Raw genomic sequence first — 26,725 nt, 5'->3', positions numbered from 1 at the left:
CTTTCAGACAAAGATTATTAAAGATTTCCAAACCATAGAGAGAACTAGTTTCACCCTTGGAAAACCTGCTTTTTTAGAAGCACCAAGCAAAACTCCATGCTCATATCTTCCCAAACATCTCCACCACAGCACTTCAGTCTCCTATAAGGAACCACCCTCAAAACCAGTGTTGCAAAGTCTTCTGAAGGCCACCCCTTTCCAGCCACCCTGAATGAGTAGTGATGAGCAGTACTGAAAACAGAAGATGGATGTTCAGGACTCTCAGGTTCCTGGTTTCTACCCAAACTTTTTCTGTGAGCAGTTTTATAACTGTTTGCAGCATAAACTTTAGCTTGAGAAATATACTTACTTTATGTGCAATTCACAAATTATACAGCAATGGGCAAAGGACTACACGTGAACTTGAAGCTATGTGTAATAGCACTGAGTAAGAAGCTTCTTGAATTAAATCAGTATTTCCAGGATAATCCCTATGACCACAGGACTGTTCACCAGCAGTAGCAGCAATACACTACTCGTCCTCACTTCTTCACTGGTCCTTCCTGAAGAGCAAGTGGCTCCAAATTCAAAATGAGCTCACCAGTTAAGAAGGTGTTGCTACTTACATGCTTCCAGTGACTTGAATCTCAGGAATTTAAACACACTGCAAAATCACCAAAACCAATCTCCATTTTAATCATGGCAAAACACAATTGTTTGGCAAGACTGAATGATGTGCCCAGAATGCTACGCTCTCTAGAGTAGAGAATGCTATGCTGGAGTGACAGCTGGTAATATTTAATTTCAAGACACTGATAAGAACTGAAGTGTTGAAAATCTTTTGTACAAAAAAACAATTGTACAAAACTAACCTATGGACTTCACTAACTTAATACCCATGATTTCTAAATTAAGCCCTACCATTTGTTCCCCATCCCTTTTTCCTCTGTCCTCTCTGTGAATTAGATTCCCATCAGGGAAACAGGCCCAGAAACGTGATGCAACTTGCCCAAGATGACGCAGACAGTACCCAGTCCCCTGCAGGTCAAGATACAGTTTTTAATGCAAATCACATATTTTGGAATTAATATTCATGAACAGGCTACTAAGAAAAATCCAAACTATTTGTAACTTATGATAGCTGCTACTGAAGAAAGCAGATGTTCCAGCTGCTGTTTCTTTTTAAACATAATTTAACTATACAAAACCCGATCAAACACAAGGACTTCAATAAACTGAGGCAAAAGAAGTATTAAATCTATGTTCTTACATGCCCTTCCTTAGCATATCACAGTATCTTTCACGCTTTAGCTCCTGGTTCCAGCTGGATTGCATGTTTCAGTAGAAACTTGTACACAGCTGGCTACTTTGAACTTCTACCTTTAGTTATAATATAGAAGCATTTGGTCTGTGAATATACTGCAAAGTGTTAATAATTTAGAAATTGATTTCTGATGTTAACACTTTAACTATAATTGTATAATTCCTATCCTTTAGCAGCAAAGTGAACAATCAATTTCATGAGTCTATAAAGTAAAACCCACACAAACACAAAATAATCCTAATAACAGTGTTTTACTCTTTTATTCTGCCTTTTTGGTTTTTTGAATGAAAACTAAAGCATGATGGAACTGGGGTAAATGGTAAGCAATGTTTGTCAGACAACATTTCAAGATTTCATATAAAAGAAAAAGTAAAGCTAATTAATCAATCTGTTACAAAGCAGGAATAGTTTACATTGGATTTTCTCATGCCACTGAGATGGGATTCCTTTCTGACAGACTATATTAAAAGAATAAATTTCAATAAGACTTTGAATAATTGCTGTAGCTAACTTCAACCTAAAGATGCTTTTAGCACTCACATTGCCCGGTTGAACATTGATTTTTATGCCTCTTGAAAAGCAAGATGTCTTCAAAGATAAAAGCCAATACATGTAACCATCCACGGAAAATGAATCCAGACTCTCACAATCTGCTTTGGAGGTATCCACTTGTCACAACAATGGTTAAACGTTGGTAGAATAGGCAAAGGTCTTAATTGACCAGTTTTAAACTTCTTGAGTCACAGAGTTGTTATAAGGTGAAATGACCTCAGGTTCTGCCTCCATCTGACTCTTTGCTGTGCCAGTAAGTGGCATATTTGGAGTCAGACTCTCATACCGAAAGAATGTTTTCTGTCAAGTATTAACACCTGTGGCCAAACAGCAAACTAGGTTCTTCCCTTTTCAAATCTTGTCTTCAGAGGATGGGGCATTTTGCAGCCCTTATGCACATACTTGACACCACAGTCTGATACCAGCAACAGAACTCTCAGTATTCAAGGGATCAAACAGTATCCACACACTTAACTGCCCTGATCGTTCAGAGTTTGATTTACAGACCACTGCAGCCACTGACAGAGCAGAGAACGAACTGTGAGCTTCTAGATGATGTTCAACATTGTGGTGAAACTTTTATAAACAATCTGCCTTTTATTTGAAAACTTATTTGAAGTGTGATTTTTTCATGCAATTTTTTCTTAATGTGCAGTAACAGTTAATTAGGTTGTCTAAGATTTTCCTAACATAGTACTTGAGTGAGACCTAACTGGAATTCATAGGACAGGCTGATTTACTTCCTCAAGGTATCCACTCACCCCCCCCCCCCCAAATATTTCTCTTTTGTAATTTAGAAGACCTCTGAGGTTACAATAAAAACTTCTGCCCTTTCCTCCTGGCAATTCTACCAACATCTGGAAGGATTCATGAACTTCTGAGCAGACCCTGCATTTGAGTTTAAAGACACAGAGAAGGGCCTCATTACTTGTGGACATCAAGAAAGGAGAAATGTGAATCAGGAGCCATGTTTTTGCTTTCATCTCCCTCTCACTTTTGACATCCTGACACAAGAGCCCACTGGGAAGGTGACAAGGGGATAGAGATTTGCCAACCTTCAAACTGTGAAGTCTATGAAATGTACTAAACACACTGCAGATTTAGGCCAACCTGGTGCCTAAAGAGACCGCAGAGAAAAAGACTCCAGGCCAATTTAGTGTATTAGATAAGATAAAAAGAGCGGGTCCTTTAATAAGGCCTCAGGCCCAGGAGAATACACATGATGTGCGCTGTACAACTGCATCAGCTGCTCGTAGGACACGTCGAGGAGCTGATCCAGGTCAATCCTACGGTAGATAAATTTATGGAAAGTTTTTTTCTTCTTCTGCTCCACCTCCACCATCTTTTCTGGGTTCTCTCTGTACTCCCCAAATGCAGCCTTCCGTTGTTGTAACTCAACCAGAGAAAAAGGAACTTTTATTGAAGTGTAGAAGTCTCCAAATCACTTCCACTGCAATGCTGGCAAACATGTGCATGTGATAAAAATCTGCAGTGTGCTTAGTACATGTTTAGTACTATGTATCTCCTCCTTTTCTTATCTGCAATCTTCTCCCATTCTCCAGTTCCTCCAGGAGTTCATATTACTCAGTGTTTTCCCCATCCTTTTCTATGCACATACTGTTTTATGTCCCCTTCCCTCTCTCACATGCCCTTTTACCCCTGCACTTTCATTCTGCACCAACTCCTTTCCCTCTTTTCTCTGCCCCGCAAATCTGGATTCTTTAAATCTGGGATCCTTTGGAAGATGTCTCATTTTATTCTTCCCACTAAGTCCAAGGGTAACCCCCTCTTCCCAATAAAATCTTTCCTTTTTCCTACCTACACAAAGAGGGGATTGGTTGCCCTTTTACCACACACAGTCCCTGAACGCTGCTTAGGAGAGGACAAGGACCATTCTTTTCCTTCCAGAACAGAGAGTTAACTTGGTACATCATGCACTACTGAGAGAAGCTTCTCAAAAGGCATTCCTCTGGCAGGGTCACTAGACAGGCTGACTGTATCTTTCCTCGGCTGCATGGGAAATGCTTTGATGGTAATTGACTCTCTTCCCCAGGCAGAGTATCAAAGTGCGAATCATGGCTTCCCCTGGAATTTGGATTTGGTTGCCCAGGCTAGAACAATAGCAGTGATGCTAGACAGGCTTGATAATGGCTTTTATTTTAACTTCTGCCTTTATTTTTTACAGCTGCCTGTCACTTGGCATTACCACCGTGCTTGCTGACCAGCGATGTGTTTGTTTTCTTGTACTGCCTGTTTCTGTGCGCTGTATTCCACTATGGATTCCTTTAATACCTTCACTGCGAACTCTGTGGGGCAGGACGATTCCTGCAGTATTTGCACAGCTCAGTACAGCGGGGGCCAAGGCCCCTTCAGTGCTCTGCTAATATGCAGCACCAAACCCTCGGGTCTGGTCATAGAAGAGGGAGGACAGTATTGGCAGGAAATGAGACCTCTCTTTGCTCCCTGTAGCTGCTACTGCCTTGCATCAGTCAGAGCAGAAAAAAAGCAAAACAGGCAGGATGCGTGCAAGGAAGGAGCTGAAACAGTGCCCAAGTGAATGGAAAGTATCCAGATGGCTGTGGTAACTCACACGATGGGAGTCAAATCAAAACAAAATGAAAACAAAACCATATGCCATGTACCCTTCACTCTATTGCTCTCTCTCCCTGCCTTTCTCCTGGCTGTTGCCCCAGGTCTTTCTATCAGTATGGATAATAGTATGTTACTCATTTAAGTGTATGTCATGAATAACAATAACCCCTCTTTTACATTAGAGATCATGGATTAATATTATTCATGTAACAAAGAATGTAATATGAACCACAAAATTATACTCGTGTAAGGGTCAAGGAAGTGTAAGGTTCTATAAGGGATGCTATATTTCTTTATTAAATCCTTTTTATCTGGTAGGCTGTATACTTATAAAAGAGAATATTAACTTTACATGTCTATGTTGCTATATGCTATAGAAATATCTACTCACAACCTGCTTGTATCTCAGGGGGAGTATTCAAAAGCATCATGGCAGTGGCAGCATCAATGTCAGGATCTGGAAAAATCAACCAATAAATACATTATTTACAACTGGGCTAATCTTCTTGCCCCCGTTGCTAAACTATAGGTTCAACCAAATCTCTGCAGTGAAAAGGTACGAGAGTTTATTATTCAGAGGGCTTGTTGATCACACACTGAATTTACCCACAAACTTGCATGTGATCCCATTGCTACTATGAAGTAGAGCACAGCGACCTGTGTCACCAAACCATACTCGTGCTCGTACGTGCATGAAACCTTTGTTGTCAGCCTCATCAATTCACTGTTTAATTCTGTGGAGAGTATTAAATTTCATTACAAAGGATCTGTGAAAGCAGGTGCAACATCACAATTTGGAAGCAACAGAGAGGATGAGCCAACAGTAGAATGGGAAAGCGTAAGGAATACCTACACCTGAGCAAGTACAGAAGATGACACTCAGTCATTTTGATTTGTCAAGAAAGATTTCAGTGAAGTTTGAGAAGGTGTTGGAAGACAAACTGCTACAATTAAGGAAAAAAAAAAGAAACTAGCATTTCATTGAAGCATTTGCATGCTCATCCATTGTCACTTTAATATAAGCAAAAATCATCAGCTGGTTGCTGTTATTCTTAAATTGGTTTCTACATCCATCATGAACAGTCAGCTGACAGATGGTAAGTTATAGAGACAGAACAAAATATGATCCTTTTATAACTATATTCACTTGCTTCGCACACAACAGCTCGGCTGCTATGGAAATGCAGGTAGCTATGACAACAGTAAACAACCCCACAACGGCCACTGAATAAGCTGAAAAGAACATCTGCCCCAGCAAAGCGTCCCAGCTGCCCTGGGGCGCAACTTGCTAATCGTGCAGTGATGCCGTGTGACAGAGAAAGCCGCCTATGCCATGTCCAAATAAATGAAGTGTGCAATTGAAGCAGACATAAAAACGCACACCCTGGCCGACTGCTGCCTCTGTACGGCTAAACTGAATGACTAATGAGTATGCATTTGTTGTTTGGGTTTTTTTTTTTTCAGCTTGTCAGTATTTATACTAAATTACATACTAAAAAATTTAATTTACTGCTAATAGCTTCATGGCACTTTATTTTGGCTATTATGTCAGAAAATTGTTAAAAATATGTGTATTTTTGATCTTTATATATTTCAAATCTATTCGCAATGAAGTGACGTGGTATAAAGCCCTGTAATTTATTAACAAGACAAATGACGTAGACAGGATTTTAAAATCTGCTTAATCCAAACAGAAATTCACTTGACTGGTGAATTAAAAAAAGGGATTTTTTTTATTAGTTTAAGAATGTACTACTTTTCTCTGAATCGCTGCAAACACACTTCTAAAGGCTACTGTATTATTTAATTGCTGAAACAGTAAACAGAGAACCAGTGCAGCAGGTGTAAAACTGAAGTTGAAGCAGCAGCAGACTTAGTATAAAAGGTGCCCACATAATGGAAAGCAAGTGCCTGTGTCTCCTGGACAGGTCACCATACTCTTTTCCAATAGTCACCAGCAGACTATTGAGAAAAGCAGCTTTACCAACTCATGTTCATCTTCAAGTCTGAAGATACCTCAAAAGCAGCATTCCTGCTGCAATTATCTATGCTGAAAGTGCCATTTCTAAACAGCTTCACTCCCAAACATGTGCCATGTTGCAGGAATGGGTCCATGTACCACACAGTGAGTGTGTGGAATCAAACTGAAGAGGGATAATCTATCCAATGTTAAAAAGCAAGACAAAAAAAGCAAAGAAACCGGAGAAATAAAGACAAACCAAACCAGAATTCTTCCATCTCTTTCATACCATAAAATCAGAAGATTGTTAGAAGTTGAATTTACTGTATCATGATTCATACAGTCAACTTCAGCATTTGCTTATTGGCTGTTCCTAAATTTTGTTTTATTGTTTTACTTCAAATATGGCCCCTCCCCTCCCCTGGGTAACATTGTAGTATAATGTTAATCTTGCTATTGAAAGAATAAAAGGACATTACCAGAAAAAACACTGGTGACTTTGGGTTTTGTTTGTGTAAAAAACTCTGTGATTTGAGATAAAATTGATGCAATGAGTTTATCTTGAAAGGTGCATTCTTAGCCTTTGGACCACTAATGGTACCACTCTGTTTCTGTAATGACGTCAGGACACTACCATGAGCTGTTGTCAACACAGGTCTGCATCCATAGTGGCTGTTTCCTAAAGTACAGCCATGTTTCAAGCTCATCTACACCTGCTATCGTGCCTAGCTCTCTTTCTGTTGGTATATTCCTGAAGAAATCAGACAGCTATTTCATAATGCCTTGGCAGAGGTAAGAGGGCTTGCGGACAAGCACGAAGGATGCTGTCAGTAGGGTCCAGGACAACATACTTTGGGTTGTCCTACTGGAAGGAGACAAGAAAAAGAAGAGACTGGTGCACAAGGGACACAAGGGTCAAGGGCCAGCAGTCTGAGACTACAAAAAGAGGTGCAGAAGACATGTCCAAGGGCAAACTGAAAAGTCGGTATATTCTTGTGCAGCATTTACATTCACAATTTGGAGGCGTTCTCCTGAGCAGCATGTCAAGAAGAGCCAAGAAGCAGTCATGAGGAGCAGCACTGAAGGCAGGTGAAGGAAGGGCACCTTTGCTGGGCCTGCCCCTTCCTGCTTTGGCTCCTGGTACCCACCAGTGCCCCACGCCGATGGCCCTTTCTCCTACAGTGGTCGTCCTTGTGAAGTCTCCTCATGCGGATTCTATTACTTCAAGCAGTAAAGGCTGACCTTGTGTGACAGCCCCACCAGCCTGGTAACTGGATCCTCTCCCTTCTACCTGCCTGTCTGCATTCATGAAGCTGTGGATTTCAGAACTGAGATCTCTGTCCCACCTGAAGTCTGTGATCAACACAAAAGCTCCTGAAGTTATTAACAGTGGGTGGTTAGTGAAAAATGATTGCAGGAACATCTTTCCCTAGGAAACCAGGTTAAAAATAACTACATGCAATGCTTTGGAATATAGAAAATTAAGTATTTAAATGAATGCATTCTGGTTTCTTTTTTTGCTAATTTAAGTAAATGGTGAACTGACTGCATACACAAACAGTTAATTTTTTGCCAGGGGAAAATAGAAGATGCTCAGCCTTCCCTGTGAAAGAGGGAAGTAAGAAACAACAAAGAAAAGGAAGGATTGTGGGTATTGTACAAAGAAGTAAGAGTATGTCAAGGTCTCAGATAGGCAACACTGGAGAGGGACAAAAAAATAATGACAAGAATGTCCAGCAGCCACAGTTTTTCCTAACAAACAACTGCTGTCTTGTTGAACTTGGTACCTCATGCTACATTCGGAAGTTTCAGTGCTTGGTCCCTCATAGACCAAGGAACCTTCACAAGGTACCAGAAAGGACCTGGACCTTAAGTACTTACACAAACTCATAGGGCATGAAAGTCACCAAGGAGCAAGAATTCCATCACAGCTGCAGTACCTCCCGTTGCAGTGTGAGCCTCCTGGTGTTTTTGCCAGCACTGCTTTCAAAGACAAAACTTCTTTTCATGAAGTCGATACCAACAATGGCAGAAACCTCATGGCAGGGCTGTTTGCTGCATTTTAGATTCATGCCCCTTGTCAGCAGAGTGTTCAGAAATGAACACCAAATCTCTAAACAGCACCTAGTTCTTTCACTGAGGAATTAACCTACTATTTATCACTCTGTGGAATTATATCTGCATATTGTCAAGATATGCTTTGAATGAAACTCACTTTGTGCATTAACTGTATAGGATCAGAATCTGCCTTGCACAGACATGTGAAGTGGCAAAATGGTAGGCATGAAATATTCTGGCATAACATTTCATACAAGCAATGCAGAGGATAATGCTCAGGTAGCAGACTGTTTATTCTGGACTTGTCAAAAAATAATTAAAATCAAACAGGTACCTGAGAAAGTCAGATGTGACAGCTGTTGTTTTATTATGTTGTGATCTCTGATCTGAGTTCATTTCATAGAGAGAGAAAGAGGTTTATAATAATTCATACTATTTTGATATTAGTTCAAACTTTGATCTGGTTTCATCAATTGCTTCAAATTCATCCCCTTCCAACTAAATAAAAATTAGGATAACACAGTCCCCTCTTGATTTTGCTAAAGGGTATTTATCTTTACAGCCATACTATAAGTTTTTAAAGAAAATAGCAGCTGAAGCAGTTCAAAGCAACCATGACCTGAATTTTCCAGTAGAGATGCCTAGAGAGAGGCACTTAAGATGCATATTTGGGTATTACTAAAATGTTACTGCCAACTGACGTAAAAAACGTAGTTAGTAAATAAACTGCACCATCTGTACACTACAGCCATGGCTATGTTATCTCATCAGGAAGGAATTTATAAGATCTTATTTTAAGTTACTACATCTAAAATAGAACTATTTTTGTAAAGAACTTCATTACTGAGTATGCTAGTTTTTGGTCTATTCTACTTCTGTCTCAGCATCCTCAACTGCTTTTTTCCATTTAAATGCTCAACTCTAGATGGAATGCCTAAAACTCACTGCCACTGTACTCAGAAGGCAGAAGTCCAGTTTATTCCTTGTCTACAAGATCAGTCTTTTTACCCCCTGCCTCACTTTCTAGCACAGACCACTCCTACATATTTTGTGGTGATTTGATTCTTTGATATTTTAGATTTTTGGCAGCTAGAAAATGTTGCAAAAGCAACACTCTTGTCTTCCACCTTTTACCTTTAGGCTTATTAAACTGCAACAGAGTAAATAGCAGCTTGCCCCTATTTAACTTGTCTGTTAACAGATGTGTCCTTTCCCTTCCCACATCATGATAGTTAACCTTGGTATGAGTCAGGTTAGGTCAAAGACAGAGAGAATAAGGACCAGAGCTAAGGCTTTTTTCCCATTTGTTTTTTTCTCTTTTCTTTTTCATTTTTAATTTATTTTCCCTAATGACAGAATAAGAACATAGCTGTTAAAATAAAATTGCAATGTGCAATATAGAAAGAAATACCTGAAGAGCATTGTAAGTACTGTAACTCTGTCAAACGCCTTGGTGTAGGATGCCATTGAGTCCACTTCTGAAACACTTAAATAAGGTTGAGAAACTCTCTTAAAATAAACAGAATACTTGTTGAGGTATAAGGTAAACCAGAAGGATTCAGAACCAAGATCTTGGGAAGAAACAAGAAATTATATTCATATCTCAACAACAGTGCATGAAAGACCAAGAATGAAAATTTTGGAAGCTATATAATAGAGGTCAGGAGGAAGCAATTTCACTAACAATACAAAACTGGGCTGGCAGTCACAGAGGTTCTCCCACTCCTTAGAAAGGATCTAGTATGAGACACAGAAGAATAAAGGTATGGGTCTAAATGAACTAATAGTTTTTCCTATTTAAGTTCATTTCTGGCACTGCCAAGTAAGCTATGGCACAAATTATCCTGAGAAAAAATACAGAACATTTTCAACAGAAACCTTCTTCCTGCTCCTCTATTTTGTTACATTTGTATTGTCATGAAGCTACACATATGATTTCCATTCTCTAACAATACCATTTTATCAGCTGAAAAACTGAAACAAACAGTTACAACATATTCTTGTTAAAAATACTAGCTTTAATAAAAAGAATGGTAGTAGGAAGACTTATAGATGGTCTTGCACATCATTCAGAAAGCTGTAGAAAACCGAAGCATCTTAACTTTACATCTTGGGAGTAAAGATTAAGATCATGTAATTGTTAGAAGACAGACTCACAACACTGATATGTTTTTCACCAGTGCAAGATAAAAATATTTTAAGAGACAGTTGACTAAAGAGAGATGAGATATACATCTTACACATAAAGATGACATATTATAATACATACTCTTCTTAAAAACAGGGTAGTGCCGTGGTTTTGTTCCTTTATTTTAAAAGTATTTTTCCATTTTGATGCATATTACTGGCAAGCTTAATTTTCAGTGCAGAAGGATGAGAAAATAAAATTTACCCATTACAAAGGCAACAGTAAAGTCTTTTTTGACTCCATTCAGCCTGTGGAGCTTGTAGTACTGAACAGAAAACATCACCGTGAGAAAACACTAGCCAATGAGCTAGCACAGAAGAGAGAAACAATTTGCTGTTCCATCATGTACTTACCTAATCTGTGATCAGGAATTTCAACCATCTTCTTAAGTGATTGCTGCAGCCTCCGCTTCTACAGTGGAAGATGGGATTATGAGGGCTGTAACTCCTTGCAGCCTTACAGGTTGCACACATATTTTTTTTGACTGAAGAATACACACACACACAAACACACGTTTTTTGTACCCATTTATGCAGATGTGTGTTACCCCTGCATTGAGGTCATCATTGCTCAAGCTTTCATAATGTCCCTGCTGCTAACAATAGGTTTTCCTTCCAGCAAAATGGGAGGATGGTTGGCAGGAGGAAGTCCTCTATAAAATTCTGACCATTTAAGACCAAATAACCCCCACCTTACTGTCCCATACCAGTGTTTGTGGTAAGCACTCATTTCCTTCTCATTGCCATTTCAAAATACACTTGTGTCGCCCAGACCTTGAAAACTGAGTATGTCTTTCAGTCCAGCAAGTGCAGAACATGCCAGTTGGAAAAGAACTGACACATTTCACACAGCCCGAGTGACCCTTGAGGAAATGTTTACGGTCCTCCTGCCTCTCTCAGCCACTAGTTCTGCATAAAATGGTGGCTTCTGGGTACTTTCACGGCAAGATGAGTCTTCAGGAGGGTTTCACCCAAATATTCCAACTGCTAGAACTGCCATGGCACAATCCACATCATGAACACAGCAAGGAAAGGCCTGGGGAGGTGAACATAAATTCCTCACTGGTTTCAGGATCCAGAAAGCAAGGGGGGAAAATGTCAGATAAACATTAAAATAACAATGAGAAGGGTATTTTGGGGATTTGAAGAAAAAGAAAATGCAACTAATGATGAGAAAAGAGTCAGGCATGTGATACTGCCAGTGAAAGCACTGTATATAGTATAACTATGAAGCCAAATGCAGTCTAAAACGAAAATAAGAGCAGAAAAGGTGAACAAAAAATCCAGCAGCTAAAATAGCTGTGTGCTATTAACACAAGCAGACTGACATAATGGAAGGGGAACTCAAGGCATTAGTGTTATTACAGGAAAATTCACAAACAGGGTGGAACACCAATTATTATTGAAACAAGTGTCAAAAGGTCTGTGCTTTTCAAAGAAAAGAAATATGGGTTTTATATGGTAGGAGACTGTCATGCAATAATGAAGTAGCACACTTTGGAAACAGCATAAAATGAATATGCCTGGAAATGCTGTGGACAGATGGTCAAACAAGGCTACTAAGAGAGAGACACTGGGTCTGCTCTTGACTTCTTACAGCAGATATGGATCTGGATAGAGCTCTACGTCATTACTGAAATGGGAATTGTATCAACAAGGGAGACCTAACTTCGCAGTACAGATTGGAGAACAAATGCTATTAATCACAGTAAGACCAGTTATTCCTGGATGTGACAGCTGAAAAGTTTCTTTATCCATGTTGCTGAATGAACATGAATAGATTCTATTCTGCTCTTTATCTTAAATAATAAGGATGACTTTGGAACAGAGGACCACGAAGTGATGCAGTTTAGATTAAGTGGGAAGGATAACAGCAAGCCTAATTTTGTTTAAGATCTATTATTTCCAAAGAGTAAGTTCTGATGAACTAAACGGTTCCTGTGGAACCTCTGGGAAACAGACTGGGCTGAGGAACTCTAGATCTCAGTCTGGGGGAGGCTGCAGTTTCTGCAAGTCACTGCACCAAGACCTAACTGAAACTTTTATCTGGAGAAAAGCAGAAAACATGCACTCTTTGAAAAAAAAAACACACAAAAGCTTAAAAACCCCAGCTGGACAGAAAGCAGAGAGCTTGGCTTGCTCAGTTAAGCAAAACAGAGGCAGAGAAGTAAAACTATCATGACGAGGTATCCATGGGATGCAGGGGTGAAAAGCAAGGTAGAAGAACTATTAACTTCTAAGACAATTTCAGTAAAGCAACACTGGCTGAAGACACGACTGGTAATCGGAACACTTATAAGAGGAGGGCAATGGTATTTTGAAGTTGAAACAAAGCAAAAAGTCTGAATGTCAGTTTTCAGAAGTATTTACAGTGTGTTGCTGCACACAATGTGTCCTGGGGGAGGGGCTCTCCAGAAGCTGCCTTCGAAACTGCTTCTCTAGGGCAGGTAAGCTCTCTGCAAAACTCTATGACAGAGTGGGAAAGAGCACAAAAACACAGTCATGAAGAAACTATGCCAGTGAAGGCCTATTTGCAAAATGGCTTATCTACATAAATGTGCAGAAGCACCAGGATGATATTTGACACTCCAGGACCGGACTCATGCCACTTCATGTCAAAGGTGACTTGCAATAAGCTTAGGAGCTGTGCTATGGACACACAGGACTATGTCTATCAGCTTCCAGCATGTTCTGTGCCCTGAGCTGCTAAACTTGGGCAGGATGCCTGCAGATCAGTGGTGTCTGCACTTAGAGGAGACAATTGCAGAGCTGGAGCCTCATACCAGCTCAGAGCAGAGCAGTGATGTGAGCCCACAGCTGTCACCTGTATCTGGCCTGAGCCCTATGGCAACAGCCTTGAGCATGTAAGTAAGTCTCCAGGTGCAAAAAAGAAGAGTTGGCCAGAACATACTCCAGTAGCACTGGAGTCATGGCACTTATGAAGAAAAGTCAGTGGGCAAGCTGCATGAGACCCGACTTGCAAGTCCTCTCACCCCTCTGACTGCACTCCCATGCCTGCTCATAAACTCCGGTTCAAACTCTCACATTCCCTCTTCTGCTTTCTCTGCAGAACAACAGAGCACATCCAGGCAGGAAGGTGCAGAGAGGTGCCAGCAGGCAGCGCCTTGTACATGGGGGACTGGGAGAATCAGAGGGAAAGGATGCTGGCCCGCAGCTTAGGGAGGTCCGTGCACAGGGGCTTCTTCGTGAACCTAGGAAAGGCTGCAAGAATTAGCTGCAAGCCAAACAGTTCCCATTGGTGTACACTGGGCAATCCTGGGTTTCAAGGTGTGGATGTAGGCAGGACAGCTAGAATTGCCACCAGAAGTATGTTAAAAAAGCCAGTATAAGCATGAGCAACTAGCAGGTACACAGTCAGGCTTGCATGCAGTCTGGTGGAGGTCAACTCCATGCCATACAGCCATGACAGCAAGTCTACGCTTAGAGAGGCTTTGAAGATCTTGACATTCCCACTGCAGACGTCTACAAGATAACCCATGGAGTAGAAGATTACTTTCAAATTACAAGTCAATATTCTGAGACCACATTGGCCTTTTTTAGTGAAAGCTTCTGCTGAAAGCAACACAGTGAAGGTAGGCTCCCTGAACACTGAAGAGACTTTAAGAGTGAAATTAGTCAGCCTTAGGGTGGGGCTTTAACTTAGCTTAAAAAGCATACATAAGAACAGGAGTTATTTAAAACAACTGCAACGCTATTTGTTGAGACTAAACACTGCATCCTAATTATCAGGTGTGTTTTGTTTCTTGCTTACATTCTTCATAGAAGAGATTTTGTAGAAGATATGTTCCAAACCTGAAAAATCCTATCAAACTTGTTTTCACTTACTTTTTTCTTGAATTCAGTTGCATATGCATCTCAGATCTTCCAGTAAACACTTCGCTAGCATTAATTTAGTACCACTTATGCTATATAGTAGCAAATGTGTAAGTTCAATATTGTCATCGCTGGAATTTTTACTTGAACATTTCAAAAGCAGAGGAATTATGAAATGTCATGAACTGAAATGTGGCGAAAGAATAATTCACTTGAGTGTCTAAAGAGCAAGCACTAAGGCGAGACTTTGCTGCCAAGTCACATTTACAGGCCCCTTGGATGCTTCTAACTTGCCAAATGGTTATCATATAGCTCCTTTCTGGCCAAAACGGTTGAACTAACTTTCTACTTATTATTATTTGTCATATTTTAATCAAAATGAAGAAGGGGAGATACAGGATTCCACTTCTGCCAACCTCCAATTTGCTATGAATGATCCTATTCAAGCTCTTTGGACTCTGAATGGCCACTAGCTGACAAGTTAGGTTAGCAAAGGAGTAAAGAATGGGCAGAACATGACCAGAATTCCTTTGCAGACTCTTTCAGCTCCTCATCTGAAAGGTGTAAAAGGATATGTACTTCATAAAACAGAATGGGTATGCTAAGAGGCTCTCATCCCCTTCTCTTTGTGCACTGAACAGGGACTCAACTGACCATGTGCACAGGCCTAAAATAAGTGTTGGACATTAAAAAGAAAGTAAGAAGAAATAAAGCTTTATCCAGGAAGTAGTGAGAGCTGTCTCTGTAAACCAGGAAAACACTTGTATGTGTATACAAGCCAGAAAATGATTAGCATCTGTGGAAGAGGATCAGAGTACCAGCATCCAGCAGGGCTCAGCCCTGGACTGGAACAGCTGGGCAGCTTAACTATAGCTCAGGACAGTTTTGTAAAAAACTAGTGCTTTCATTAACAAGAATCATAAGAACGTTCTGCACAATTCTCATGGGCATACAGCAAGGCCAGAGAGGAAATCACCTTCTACACGATGCTAGATCTCATCTCCCTGCAGCCCCCCAAATGCAGCTCCTGATGCCAGGCAGCTGTGTCTCTGCTCGGCAGGAACAGACATTGCTCCCACCAAGTGGATGGCATGGCAAAAGCTGCCCTGAAGAAAGAGTGAGCTTGCTTTTATTAAGTATTTAGTCATCTTATCAACTTTGTGTTTACAACCAAACAGAGAAAAAGCCTCACACTGCTTTTTGTACTCCAAAATTTCAACAAACTCTAGTGAGAGCTGGTTTATTGATTTTAAATAGCAGTTTTTGCAATTCTTGTCAGTGCAGCACACAGGCACCTCTCTGGCCTTTCAGAGAGTTCTGCTTCATGTCCACACAGCATACAGTTCATACGAACTCTGCCAGTGCAAATTCAGTTTACTAAGATGATCATCATCAGATCTGAGTGTCTGTGAGAGTAAGGCACGGGCTATCTGGGGAAATGAATCTTAGTGATGTTGTGTAATCAAATCGATTACACCAAAACAAACCAGAGAGAACACACTTGCCTTGCCCCCCTCCCCATCTCTGCGCACTCATCTTCAGTGAGCACCTGCCCTCTCATGGGTGCACCGAACAGACCCACTACCCTGCTGCCCCCTCCATACAGAGGTCCTCATGGTGCATCTCACCACTCTGCACAGCCAGAAGGAGAAGAAGCTCCCCAGTGTGACTGTTGCACTGTGCATCTCTCTGCTTCTTTCCTTCCTGTCTCCAGCAGGGGGTAGGGAAATCTCAAAAGATAATGGTGGCGAACCTCCAGAAAAGCAAATGTGAAAAGAAGAAAAGCTTGTATTTATTTTTCATTTTAATGCCATCATTGATAGGCAAACAGCTGCCTTGCACACACAGTGAGGAACAGAACTGAAAACCTTATAAGGGATCCTTTCCCCTCCTCTAAAAAATACCTGACGCCCCCATTTAGAAACAATTATTCATAAATCTGGTGCAACATTTCATCCAGTACAATACACATGCTAATAGCATGTACTGTAGAATTGTAAGGTTTTTTTTATAAAAGCCAGTAATATTCTTCCTTAGGGAATACATCAACGAAAATGTTTCTATTTTATGCAAAATTGTCAGTGACATGCCAGCAAAGTTAGAGACCTGATAGTTACAGGACTCCTTAGAGTAGAAAATAAATGCTACATTGTACAACTATAATACAGTTAGGGAAAACAGTGTAAAGCCTTAAAATGGCTGGAGAGGAGTTATCTCTCACTTGTTTCAGGAGACTTAACAGTAGTAATTATGCCTGATTAAAAATCAATGTTGCTAGACCTGATACTGGCTGGAAAGGGCCTGGAATTCATAAACCCCCAAACTCTTAGTGCTGGGTATGCACTGAGCTACATCTTTGTTTATCAGAGATGAATGTAAGCAGCTACCTTCCTTTTAGTTTCAAGGCAAAGTATCCAGAAACATGTTTGAGGTTGGTTTTCATGTCACTACTGGGTATTTTAACAGAAACGTGAGGATGTATTTGCAATGTAACAAAGAGCTTATTTATAAAGTCAGTTTTAGAAGTGGGAAAACTTCGTTTGCTACTCATATCAGCCAGCAACATCAAATCTGATCTGGCCCTCAATCATGATAATGCAGCACAGCTTGCTTAGGCTTTTTACTGATGGGACTGCTTTGAGATTGCTAGAAAGGATACTGATGAGCATTAACTATGATGTCTGTCATTTTGTATCTCTGGATTAATAATCCTATAGCTCTATCATTATGATAGCAGACTACCTCTCAAGAATTTAAACACAGAAATTCTCTCTTTTCTTTCAAAACCTTTGTAGTAAGTAGTTTGGCAAGGGTATATGTGTATATCAAAGAAAAAGAGACATGCATGTGAGTACAAGGTATCGAAGAAAAAGTGCAAAATGTAAAAAAGTGAATTCTGCAAAACCTGTGATAACATTCTGGCTGAGCATGTCTACCTGAACTCCTCCTTCCACGGTTCATAAAGCCAAGGCTACACAGCAATTACCAAAGGACGTCACAGCTTTTCAGGGGGCAAAATCTCCTGGAAATCTCCTGGAAAACTCTGACAATTATGTTGGCTTTCCAGGATGGAAACTGAATAGATATATTTGTAAAAGTCTCTATAAAACAGAGCAGAAAATTTCCTTTTAAATCAGATGGGGTGTCATGTCAGAGTGGCAAATCCATTTTTACTATGAAGTCGTGTAGGTGCATATATTTCAGTCACAGCAGCAGAGAGTCTAAGCTCACTGTCATAGATCGATGGAGCAGATACTTCTCACTGGTGTAACAGAATGACATCCAACAGCTCTGAAAAACTGAAAGGCCCCCAGAGCAGAGGCAGAAGCAATGGTCTGTCACAGAAAGGACATTTCCTAGTGCTGTCCCATTTTACCCACCATCCCACATTTGACACCTGCTCACAGATATCTGGATTTGCTATAATAGTCCAAAGCCCTGGTTTGGAAGAGCTGCAGGATTGCCTCCCATGATGGCTGATGCCATCGTTTCCATGGACACAAGATGCACAAATCTGACATCAATACTGAGCCACCAGCTGACCAAATCCAGAGGAAGCTCCTCCCTGACCCCTGACAGATGTTTGGTCTTCTCCTAAATTGCTCATTTGCATGTGTTCTTCTCAAACCAACCCTTTCCTGTGCTTCAGGAATGCAGCTAGGAAAAGGCAGCCGACTACAACCACCTCTGCATTTCACAAGCTGGTAAAACAGCGTTCCTTTCAGATACAGCAAAGTGTACCCAGAGCCATTAGTGGCTTGCCCTTCTCCCCTATAGAATGCAATCAAAACCACATTTCTGATCAAAATCTTTCATACCATTTAAACATCACTCCTCTCCAATTTTCTTTCTATTTTCCTGTTCCTCTTGGGCATGTATCAGTTCTTTCAGTAGGCTTTTTCCCCTTTCTCCACAGGGATAAGTGTGTGGTGCCCATTGCTGTGGTACCAGAGCTCCTCACACCCAATAGATGTACCCACATGCCCTGCCCAAGACTCCCCAGAAGGCTGGGACATGGCTGGGGCCTGAGTTTCAGCAGGGCTGGAAACACAACCCCTGTGGGGCAGACAGCCATAGCTGAACACTGAAATACAATGCCTTAATAAGTAGGTCAGCCTGTTCCTATAAAAGCAACGGGTTTAACGCTGACCGTGCCTGACAGTGGGAGTAGGAAGAGACTGCAGTTTTCCTCCATTTCCCACATTCGACCCCTTTGAAGCCACTACACTCCTTGCCTGCTGTCACCCTCTAGGCAGCAGGACTGGACTTGTGGGGTGCCCGCAGCCCTGCCGTACTTTGGCCCACAGTAACTCCACCTCTGCAGGATTGCAGTCAGGACTGCTGGAACATTGCATCAGAAAGCAAATTCCAAGAAAACAAACACTATCACTAGGCAATTGAAATGCAGTTGGTAGCAACAAACAAACCCTCTGCAATGAGGATCTAGGGCTCTGTTCTTGCCAACAGGTTCAACAGGTTTTGAATATTAAGTCACCCTGAGCTTTATTAGTGCTTAAAAGGGAAACACCACAAGATCTTGGCAGCTGAGGTTTCACACTGTCCCTGCTTTAGAGCAGCCCACTCCCCTCCTCCCCTTTTTCTCCCTTTGGCAAAGAAGTATTTTCACCCTCCTTAAATTAGTGAAGAAAACATTCCTCCCTGTCCAACTAACACATGCAAGCACCCCAGCACACTGCGTGGGAAGGGGAGGTGGTGGGAGGAAGCACCCTGCCTGCAGGGCAGCGGGAGCACTCCTCAGTTTCCAAGAGTTTTCAGTTGCACAACGAAGCAGATATGGGAGTGAAATGTGGTGCCAAGGCAGTGTGCTGGCCCTTCGTGCCACAGGAACACACCTGGGCTGCCAGCTCAGCAGGCACCACTGTGTGATCCCACTCCAAACACCTGGGGCTGAACCTTACCTGCATGGCTTCTTACCCTAACCATAGCAAACACAGACAGCTCTACTGAAAGGAAGGATCATCGCTTGCAAAGGACACCAATTTACTTTAATAAAGGCTCTGATATACTCTTGTCACTTTCTTTAAATATAGCAGCAGTCAATGGCATTTACTAAAGACAGCACAAAAGACAAGAAAGTTCATTCAAATGTTTCTTCTCCTCTCAGTGAAGGAGCTCACTATGATGCCTCTGCAAATGGAGCTTCATGAATCAGCCCAACATGGCACTGCGTGGACTGCAAGACCACAACACAATGCCCAAATACCATCTGCTCCTCCCATGAGCTGGTCTTGAAAGTCTTTAGTTTGTGTAAACAACTGCTGGTCCATTTTATTTTGAGATGTTGCACAATGTAGCAGAGTACACTTACAAGCTGACTATAATCAAAAGCTTTATAGTCTGCTAAACTTGTTTTAAATAATGCATAAATATCAAAAAAGACACACTGTACTCTTCATCAATTTTCATGTGAACTCAGTTCTCTCTGTTTGCTGCATTCTCTGTTCATAGCAGTACAGTATAAACCACAGAATAAGTAGTATTATTTTCTGTTCCCTTTTAGCTCTAGTCCAGAAACATACACTATATTTAATTACTGTTTTGGTAGCATCCACCTACACAGACAGGCTGTGCTTACATGAATCAACTGGTATTTCTGGATTCAGAGCACTGAAGAGGTTAAAAAAACATGAGGGCACTTATGTCAGCCCCTCCTTCCTCTCTCCCCTGCATGTCATCACACTGAAAGGGTTTAAAAGTAAAAAATTCCTTCCACATCATATAATCCTGGCATCTGCTGTGTAGCAAATCAAGCTCACTCATTTTGCTGTGTTATTCCCAAAAGTAACTATACAGATTCAGGTCTAGAACTCCATTTTCCACTTCCTGAAGTTTCCTTAGGCACATTAGAAAAAGCAGTAAACACAGCTAGTAAATACAAAGCAATCTTCTCTGTCTAAGTGCAATTCTGATTGCATTACTTAAGAAATATAACTTCCTGGGGCTTTTACTACCTTACTTTATGATATACATGATATGGTATCAATCTACCAACTTCCTTCTGCTGCCCCTTTCTTCAGAAGCTCACAGCTCACCCATGACATTTTGTAGTTCAAATATGAAGCCATTACCAAGATTAAGCCACAGAAGGAATCCAGTTCAGAGAGTGAGTAGGTCGCTGTGGTCATGTTTATTATTTAATAACAGTGGGAATAATTCATATCACAGCAACAATTCTCTACCACTCCATTTATCAATTTCAAAGAAAAGTAAATCAGACCTCTAGGCAGTGATGGGAAGGCTCAATCCATCTAGACACTGTCTGTTAAACACTGGGCCCCTATTCAAGGATGGACCCTATAGTAAGACATACGGGAACAATTCTACTTCAGCTATACTTAGGTCTAGCAAACCTGTGCCAGCAAAACCTTGGGAGTAGCATGGCTTCAAATTCACATTCTGTTTCCAAGCAGACACTGTGGTTTCAGGTAATGTGTTTCATCCCTTCCAAACGGACAAAGTTTAATTTTTCTCCTTTGCATGGGCTGCCTAGCTGGTATATTCACTCTGCAAGCTTTTTGAGGTAAAGACTGCCTCCTACTACGTGTCCTGGCTGACAATAATTGCTGTAGTTGTCCTGAAGTCTACAATTTCTCAGATTTTTTAAAATGTGATTGAAAGAACCCTTATGCCCCCACTAACACCTGTCTCGGATCTATCTTCTTTGCAACAGAGGACAGTGTCATTAAGCTAACATATTCCTTAATTTTCTTCTTTAACATGCTTTCCTTCACACCTTTGCTATTTGTTAATGTGATTTCCAATACCTATTGAAGGTGCAATGAAACAGAAGGGAAGAGATGACACTGAAACTTAAACCTTTAACACAAGTATTCCTAAACATCTCATAGATGAGCTGTTTTACTTTCAGCTTGCTTCCACCTACACGCCTTTATCCTGCAGCCCCAACAATTGATGAACTACTGGGTTTCCAAATCCTTACAACAGGGCCAAGGTTTTTGCCTTTTTGTTTGGCTAATCTTTTCACATCTATTTGCCTTGCTGCCACAACAACTAAACAGCACATAAGTGATTTTGGTTCATTCAATAGATTCCAAATTGGGAGACTGCCTATTTTGTTTGCTTTAGGGCAAGAGGAGGAAGCAAACAGCAGCTTTGTAAGTGAAGTTGCCCGATATTCTTCTCTCAATTATGGCTGTGAAAAGATTTAGAAATGCAAAGTACTCTTTACAAACAGAGTCACTTCATGCTGATCCAACTTGTTTCAATTCACGTTAATTTGATTCCATGTCTAGAAGTGGTTAAACTTTGATACCTACTATGTTTTTTTACATTTAGACAGACTGTTTTCAACTTAGCAGGGCAAACTAACGCTAATAAGTTCCATTTAGTTTTGAATATTTGCTTAACATGGGGCTGGGAGCTCACAAGCAACAAACCCCAAGGCTGTAACCAACTCTCTGGGTGCCCAATGCCATCTTCTCATTTGTATCAGCTGACCAATTCCCAGTGCTGACATCAATACTTTTAAGACTTCTCCACTAAGGTGGAAAAGAAAAAGCTACTTTAAATAGTCTAATAAGCCCCCACAAAACCACTTTTAATAACTGCTTGCCAAGAATTGTATAATAATTTTGCAGAGTAGCTGCCAGGCAATCAGGTCTGGAATACGGTAGTTCAGCTGCAGTATGAAATAGGTACTGCTTTGAAGCACAATTTTACTGCTCCATGCCTTTATGGCAGCAATTTGAAGACTTCTTATCCAATGTAAAAAAATCAAACAAAACTAACACAAACAAAAAATTCCCAACAAAACATTACAAAAACCCCAACCCCAAACCAACCAACCAATACAACCCAAAAGAGCCCACCAGAATCAACATATTCTTTAATAAAATAAATGCATTTTGAAACTTTCCAAGTTCATTCAGCTTCCTCCCAACCTGGTCCTGGCAACTAAACAAGCGTAACACAAACACACATAACAGCAAGAAGCCAGAGTAATATTGCAGCTAGGAATCCTTTTCCTTCCGAAGTCCACCCAATTGCACGTATAAGATTCATCATTTGTTAAACAGGTTTCAAAACCCAAACAATTCCTGCATCTTCACTGAAAGGGAAATGTCACAAAATCCTGCAAGGAGCAGAGTCCCAGAGTGAGGAACACAGAGGCTTGATTCTCTTGGCTCCTTCAGCAGAGACAGGGCATCTCCCCTTTCAGCTGCTCCCTAAGCACCACTGGCATTGGCAGAAAACTGTGAATTTAGTGACATCACGCTGGGATGTAAAAACCCACAGCCACTAATACATAACTATCAGGAAGTTCCTAATGGTGCCTTATTAATTCAGTCCTTACTTAATATATCCTCGAAAACAGTCATTGCACATACATGATTAAAAGTAAATTCTTAAAAAAATTGTTAAATTGTTGAGATTATTGTTATTGTGATTACTGTTGGGTAGGGGAGGATGGAGGAATGAAAGAAAGGGAGAGGAGGAATAACAGATTTCTTACCTGAAGACATACGAGAAAAGAAACAAAAAGATGCTGGCTCAGAGGCCCAAGAAATTCTGGGTAACTGAATACAGAAATACAAACACATACAATGGATAGAGACCTTGAGGGGGGATAGAAATTTGCCTCTTGGTAAGCTGAAGGTAGAAAGTCAACCAAAAGAAATGAACAGACCTCTACAAAGTTGACTCAACTCTACTTTCTGGTGTTGATGACAGCCCTGTAGAGACACCTCCCCTGCCTCACCGCCCTGTACTTCCCACACAATGGTCGTCCCGTTAAGCAAACACTACAAATGATTAAAAACTACACGAAATTTTACAAAATTACATGGTATGCTTCTGCTCCTATTGCCAGCCCCAAAGTGTTTAGCACACTCTTATGCTATCAAGTTTTGTACTCTGTGCCAGTCACTCCCCAAGGTGTTTATGTGAAGCACTCAGGCAAACTGAACAGAACATCTGTATTCTATTTGCTAATGAGCAATCATCATTCCTACAATTCTCCAGCCAGAGATTTTGCTGTTTGGAATACTAATGCCATTTGAAAAAAATTAAAAGAAAAAAAATATGTTCGGCTCATTAGTATTAGTTACTAAAATACTTCAGCACTATTTACAATGCAACCAGGCTTCTATTTCCATTGCTTTCCAGTATTTTTACAAAATTAGAACTTTCAGAGATAAAAACTTTGATGATACATACTTAATGTATTTTCTGAATTAGCATCATTTACAACACATCTCTTGCTTTAATTATATTTTACCTGCACAGAGGCCAGGTTGTAAAATCAGCTACTATAAAAACTTTTCAAACAAACCCTACTGAGGATTCCCTTCATTGCTTTCTTTATGTGGCAGTACCCACAGCAGGTGAAATGAGGCAAAAAAGTTATGAAAGTACAGCCCATGGTTTACAAGCTTGATTATATGAAATTCCTATGTGTGCAGAGTGAGGGAATACCACAGCTTTGAAACTCAGGACACGTTTTGTCTGTAGACAGAAACAGCTACCATTTTCCCTTCTAACCAATGGATATTCAGATCACGTGAGGATCAGGATTATCCTCTGATGGAAAGGCCACATCAGGAAAATGGCAACATACAAGCGAGTGCTCCTGACTGCCTCCCCTCACTGCAGTACTTGGGCATCTCAGATGTGAACCTCTCTCACCATCTGGTGCATCAGAAATGCTGCTGAAGTCACTGAAGTTGAAGGGCAGCAAACAAGTTCAGAATGGAATATTAAAGTCTACAAACTCAATTAAAGTGGTTTATGTAAGAATTGTCTTTATTCTTGCTCATAGCATACTGAAATGTAATTTACAAAGCAAGAGAACAACGACTAAATAGAGGATTTGATTGATGTAGCTAAGGAAGTCCGATGTGGTACTCATGCTCTTGCATGGGAGCAGATGACGCCAAGGCAACCCTGCTAGGCAGAAGAAACACAGTACTCCAAAAATGTATGTATTCCACACGAGAGCAGAGATGTATTTCAATATGCCAGGATACCCTTTCAGGCTAAAAATAAACACCCTCATCCCTATGATCCCAAAGCACATCAGGTAAGGTCAGTACATTTCAATCACCCATGAGATACTCAAAGCCAGCTCGGCTCCCTAGCAGGGAAAGATGCCTCTGCCGCTGTAGCCAATTCCCAGGGAAGGCACAGAGATGGAACAGCTCCTCGGCTGGGGAGGTTTTTTATTGCCATGGCAACCGGCTGCAGTCCACCACCACAGAGGACCGCAGTCATCACCCCGGCAGGACAGGAAATGCAGTGTCATACTTAAAAGTCACCTTCCTTAAAGACAAAACAAAATAACACAGAAGAGATTGAGAGACCCTGACTCTTGCAGATGCTGGATGAAATAATCTGCTCATCATAAACCTCTCCCTCACATAGTTTCAAGACTGTGCTTTAAATCACTCCAAGGGAGGAATTCTGTTTGGCTGAAATACCCATCTGGCCTTATTTCAGTCAGCCAGGAAGGAGGCAGCCTTGGTTTTTTTCAGCATTTACCTCCCCTTTTAACCAGTCACCAACCAACTTGGAAATGCATATCCCTCCTCCTCACAGAGCTTGCAGCCAGTGGCAAAGCCAGATGTACAGAGGAGCTGGACATCTCAGAAAGAAGGTGGCCCCAAAGCCCTCCTGTCAAGCCAAGTTTGAGGCAGAACAAAACTAAAGCTATAAATGATATGCAGAAGCAATTAATGTTTCTTGTGCCATGTTAAGGTAACTTGCACCCATCCCCTTCTGCCCTCGGAGTGCAGGATGTTCTACCCAAGGGAAGGAAAAATGCACTACCAGAACAACTTCAATTTGGTTAAAGCATTCTATATCTGTTTAAGAAAATAACATAAACCTATTTTAATACAGAGATTACCACAAACCATAACTCACTCTTGTTTGCCCAGAACTAATTATATACATGTCACCAGAGTATCATATATATCTTTCCTTCCACCTAGAGAACATGCTGCAGTCTAGTACATTATATACTGAATAGTACTCTCCATGCAACAGTTTAGGAGAAAAAAACCAAATACCTAGTCCTTCAAGTAATGTGTGCTCTTTTATAAACTTACCTAGAAATAATACTGAGCTATGGCTGTTATTATTTAACAACACATCCATCCAGTGTGGAAAAATAAACCACACACCTTATATAAATATTGATGAAAACCTTTCTTCTTACTGTGTTAGTTGTAGCCTACATCCACACCAACAGCAAATATTAAGGAACACCGTGTGCTTGCAGAGAAACAGTCAGTGAGCCTTTACTATGAAAGTAAAGCATGAAACCATGTTTAAAAGCAAACAAAGTTAAAACCTGACCCATGTTAAACACAAAGTTCATTTGAAGGTACAGGATTTGTGACCTGGCAGTTTGAGCAAAGCTGCACAACTATCTACAGAGGGACAGAAGCTTCTTTTGAAGGGAAACACAAGAGTAAGCACTCAAAAGAAACTGCAAAATCTCCAAAACTACTGAAGGAAAATGTTAAACTGACCATACATAAATGCCTGAGAGAAATAAAATACCAGGGAAAGACCAGACTGAAAGACTAAAAAAAGGAAACAGTTTACACAAATACAGAGTGTCCGTCATTTGCACATCACAATTCCCCTTCTTGTTGTGAATAAAATGGGATACCCAGAGGCAGAATCAGTTATTTTCATCATGCAATGCCTGTACAATTTTGCCAGAATATACTGACAAACAAATACGCCAATTCTGCTTCAAAATGTGTTAGAATCACAAATATTGATGTGTTTCTTCAACTTCAAGAACCAAAAAGAACCAAAAATGGCATTGGATATTGAATGCCTGATAAGAATAAAAGCCCAGACAAACATGAGAAAGCACAGACAGGCCTGTGTCTCCTCTCAAATCTCCAAACATCCTCCCCCTGTCTCAGTATGACAGTTTGCTGTACTGGGCCATGTACCAGAGACACACTACAAATAGAAAAGGTTGCAATACTGAACCAACATCAAGAAACCATATCTTAAAACTAAATTTTAAATGAAGCACTTTCATGAAAACTGAAAAATGAAAGGACACCAAGAATATCTGATGGAGTTCAATATAACACAAATAAGTCAGATAAAATTTTCAGTTTCTGTTTTATGTCAAAGAGCCAGATTAGAGGTTGTTCTCACAGTAAGTCAACTAATGAGGAAGTTTCATGTTTCAAGCATAAAAAAGATAGTATATTCAAATTTTAAGTGTGAGA

General features: G+C 40.6%; 1 protein-coding gene across 10 annotated transcripts in view; it reads right to left on the bottom strand.

Annotated features, from left to right (window-relative positions):
- Positions 1–26,725, bottom strand: part of FOXN3 (forkhead box N3) — a 206,548-nt gene that overhangs the window by 24,047 nt on the left and 155,776 nt on the right. For 6 of the 10 annotated variants that reach the window (XM_051806662.1, XM_051806659.1, XM_051806660.1 and 3 more), the window contains one exon: positions 4,839–4,904. The exons of 2 other annotated variants lie outside the window; for them this stretch is intronic. In XM_051806662.1, coding sequence (XP_051662622.1) covers positions 4,839–4,904 — 66 coding nt within the window. The remainder of the gene's footprint in view (positions 1–4,838; positions 4,905–26,725) is intronic. 2 more of the 10 variants (XM_051806663.1, XM_051806665.1) reach the window with 1 other exon arrangement.

This window comes from Manacus candei, unplaced genomic scaffold, assembly GCF_025592945.1.
Source record: "Manacus candei isolate 608988 ecotype Guabito, Panama unplaced genomic scaffold, ASM2559294v1 h1tg000067l, whole genome shotgun sequence".
Taxonomy (NCBI): Eukaryota; Metazoa; Chordata; class Aves; order Passeriformes; family Pipridae; genus Manacus; species Manacus candei.
Note: the sequence above shows the minus strand (reverse complement) of the source record. Positions and strands in the feature narration are given on the sequence as shown.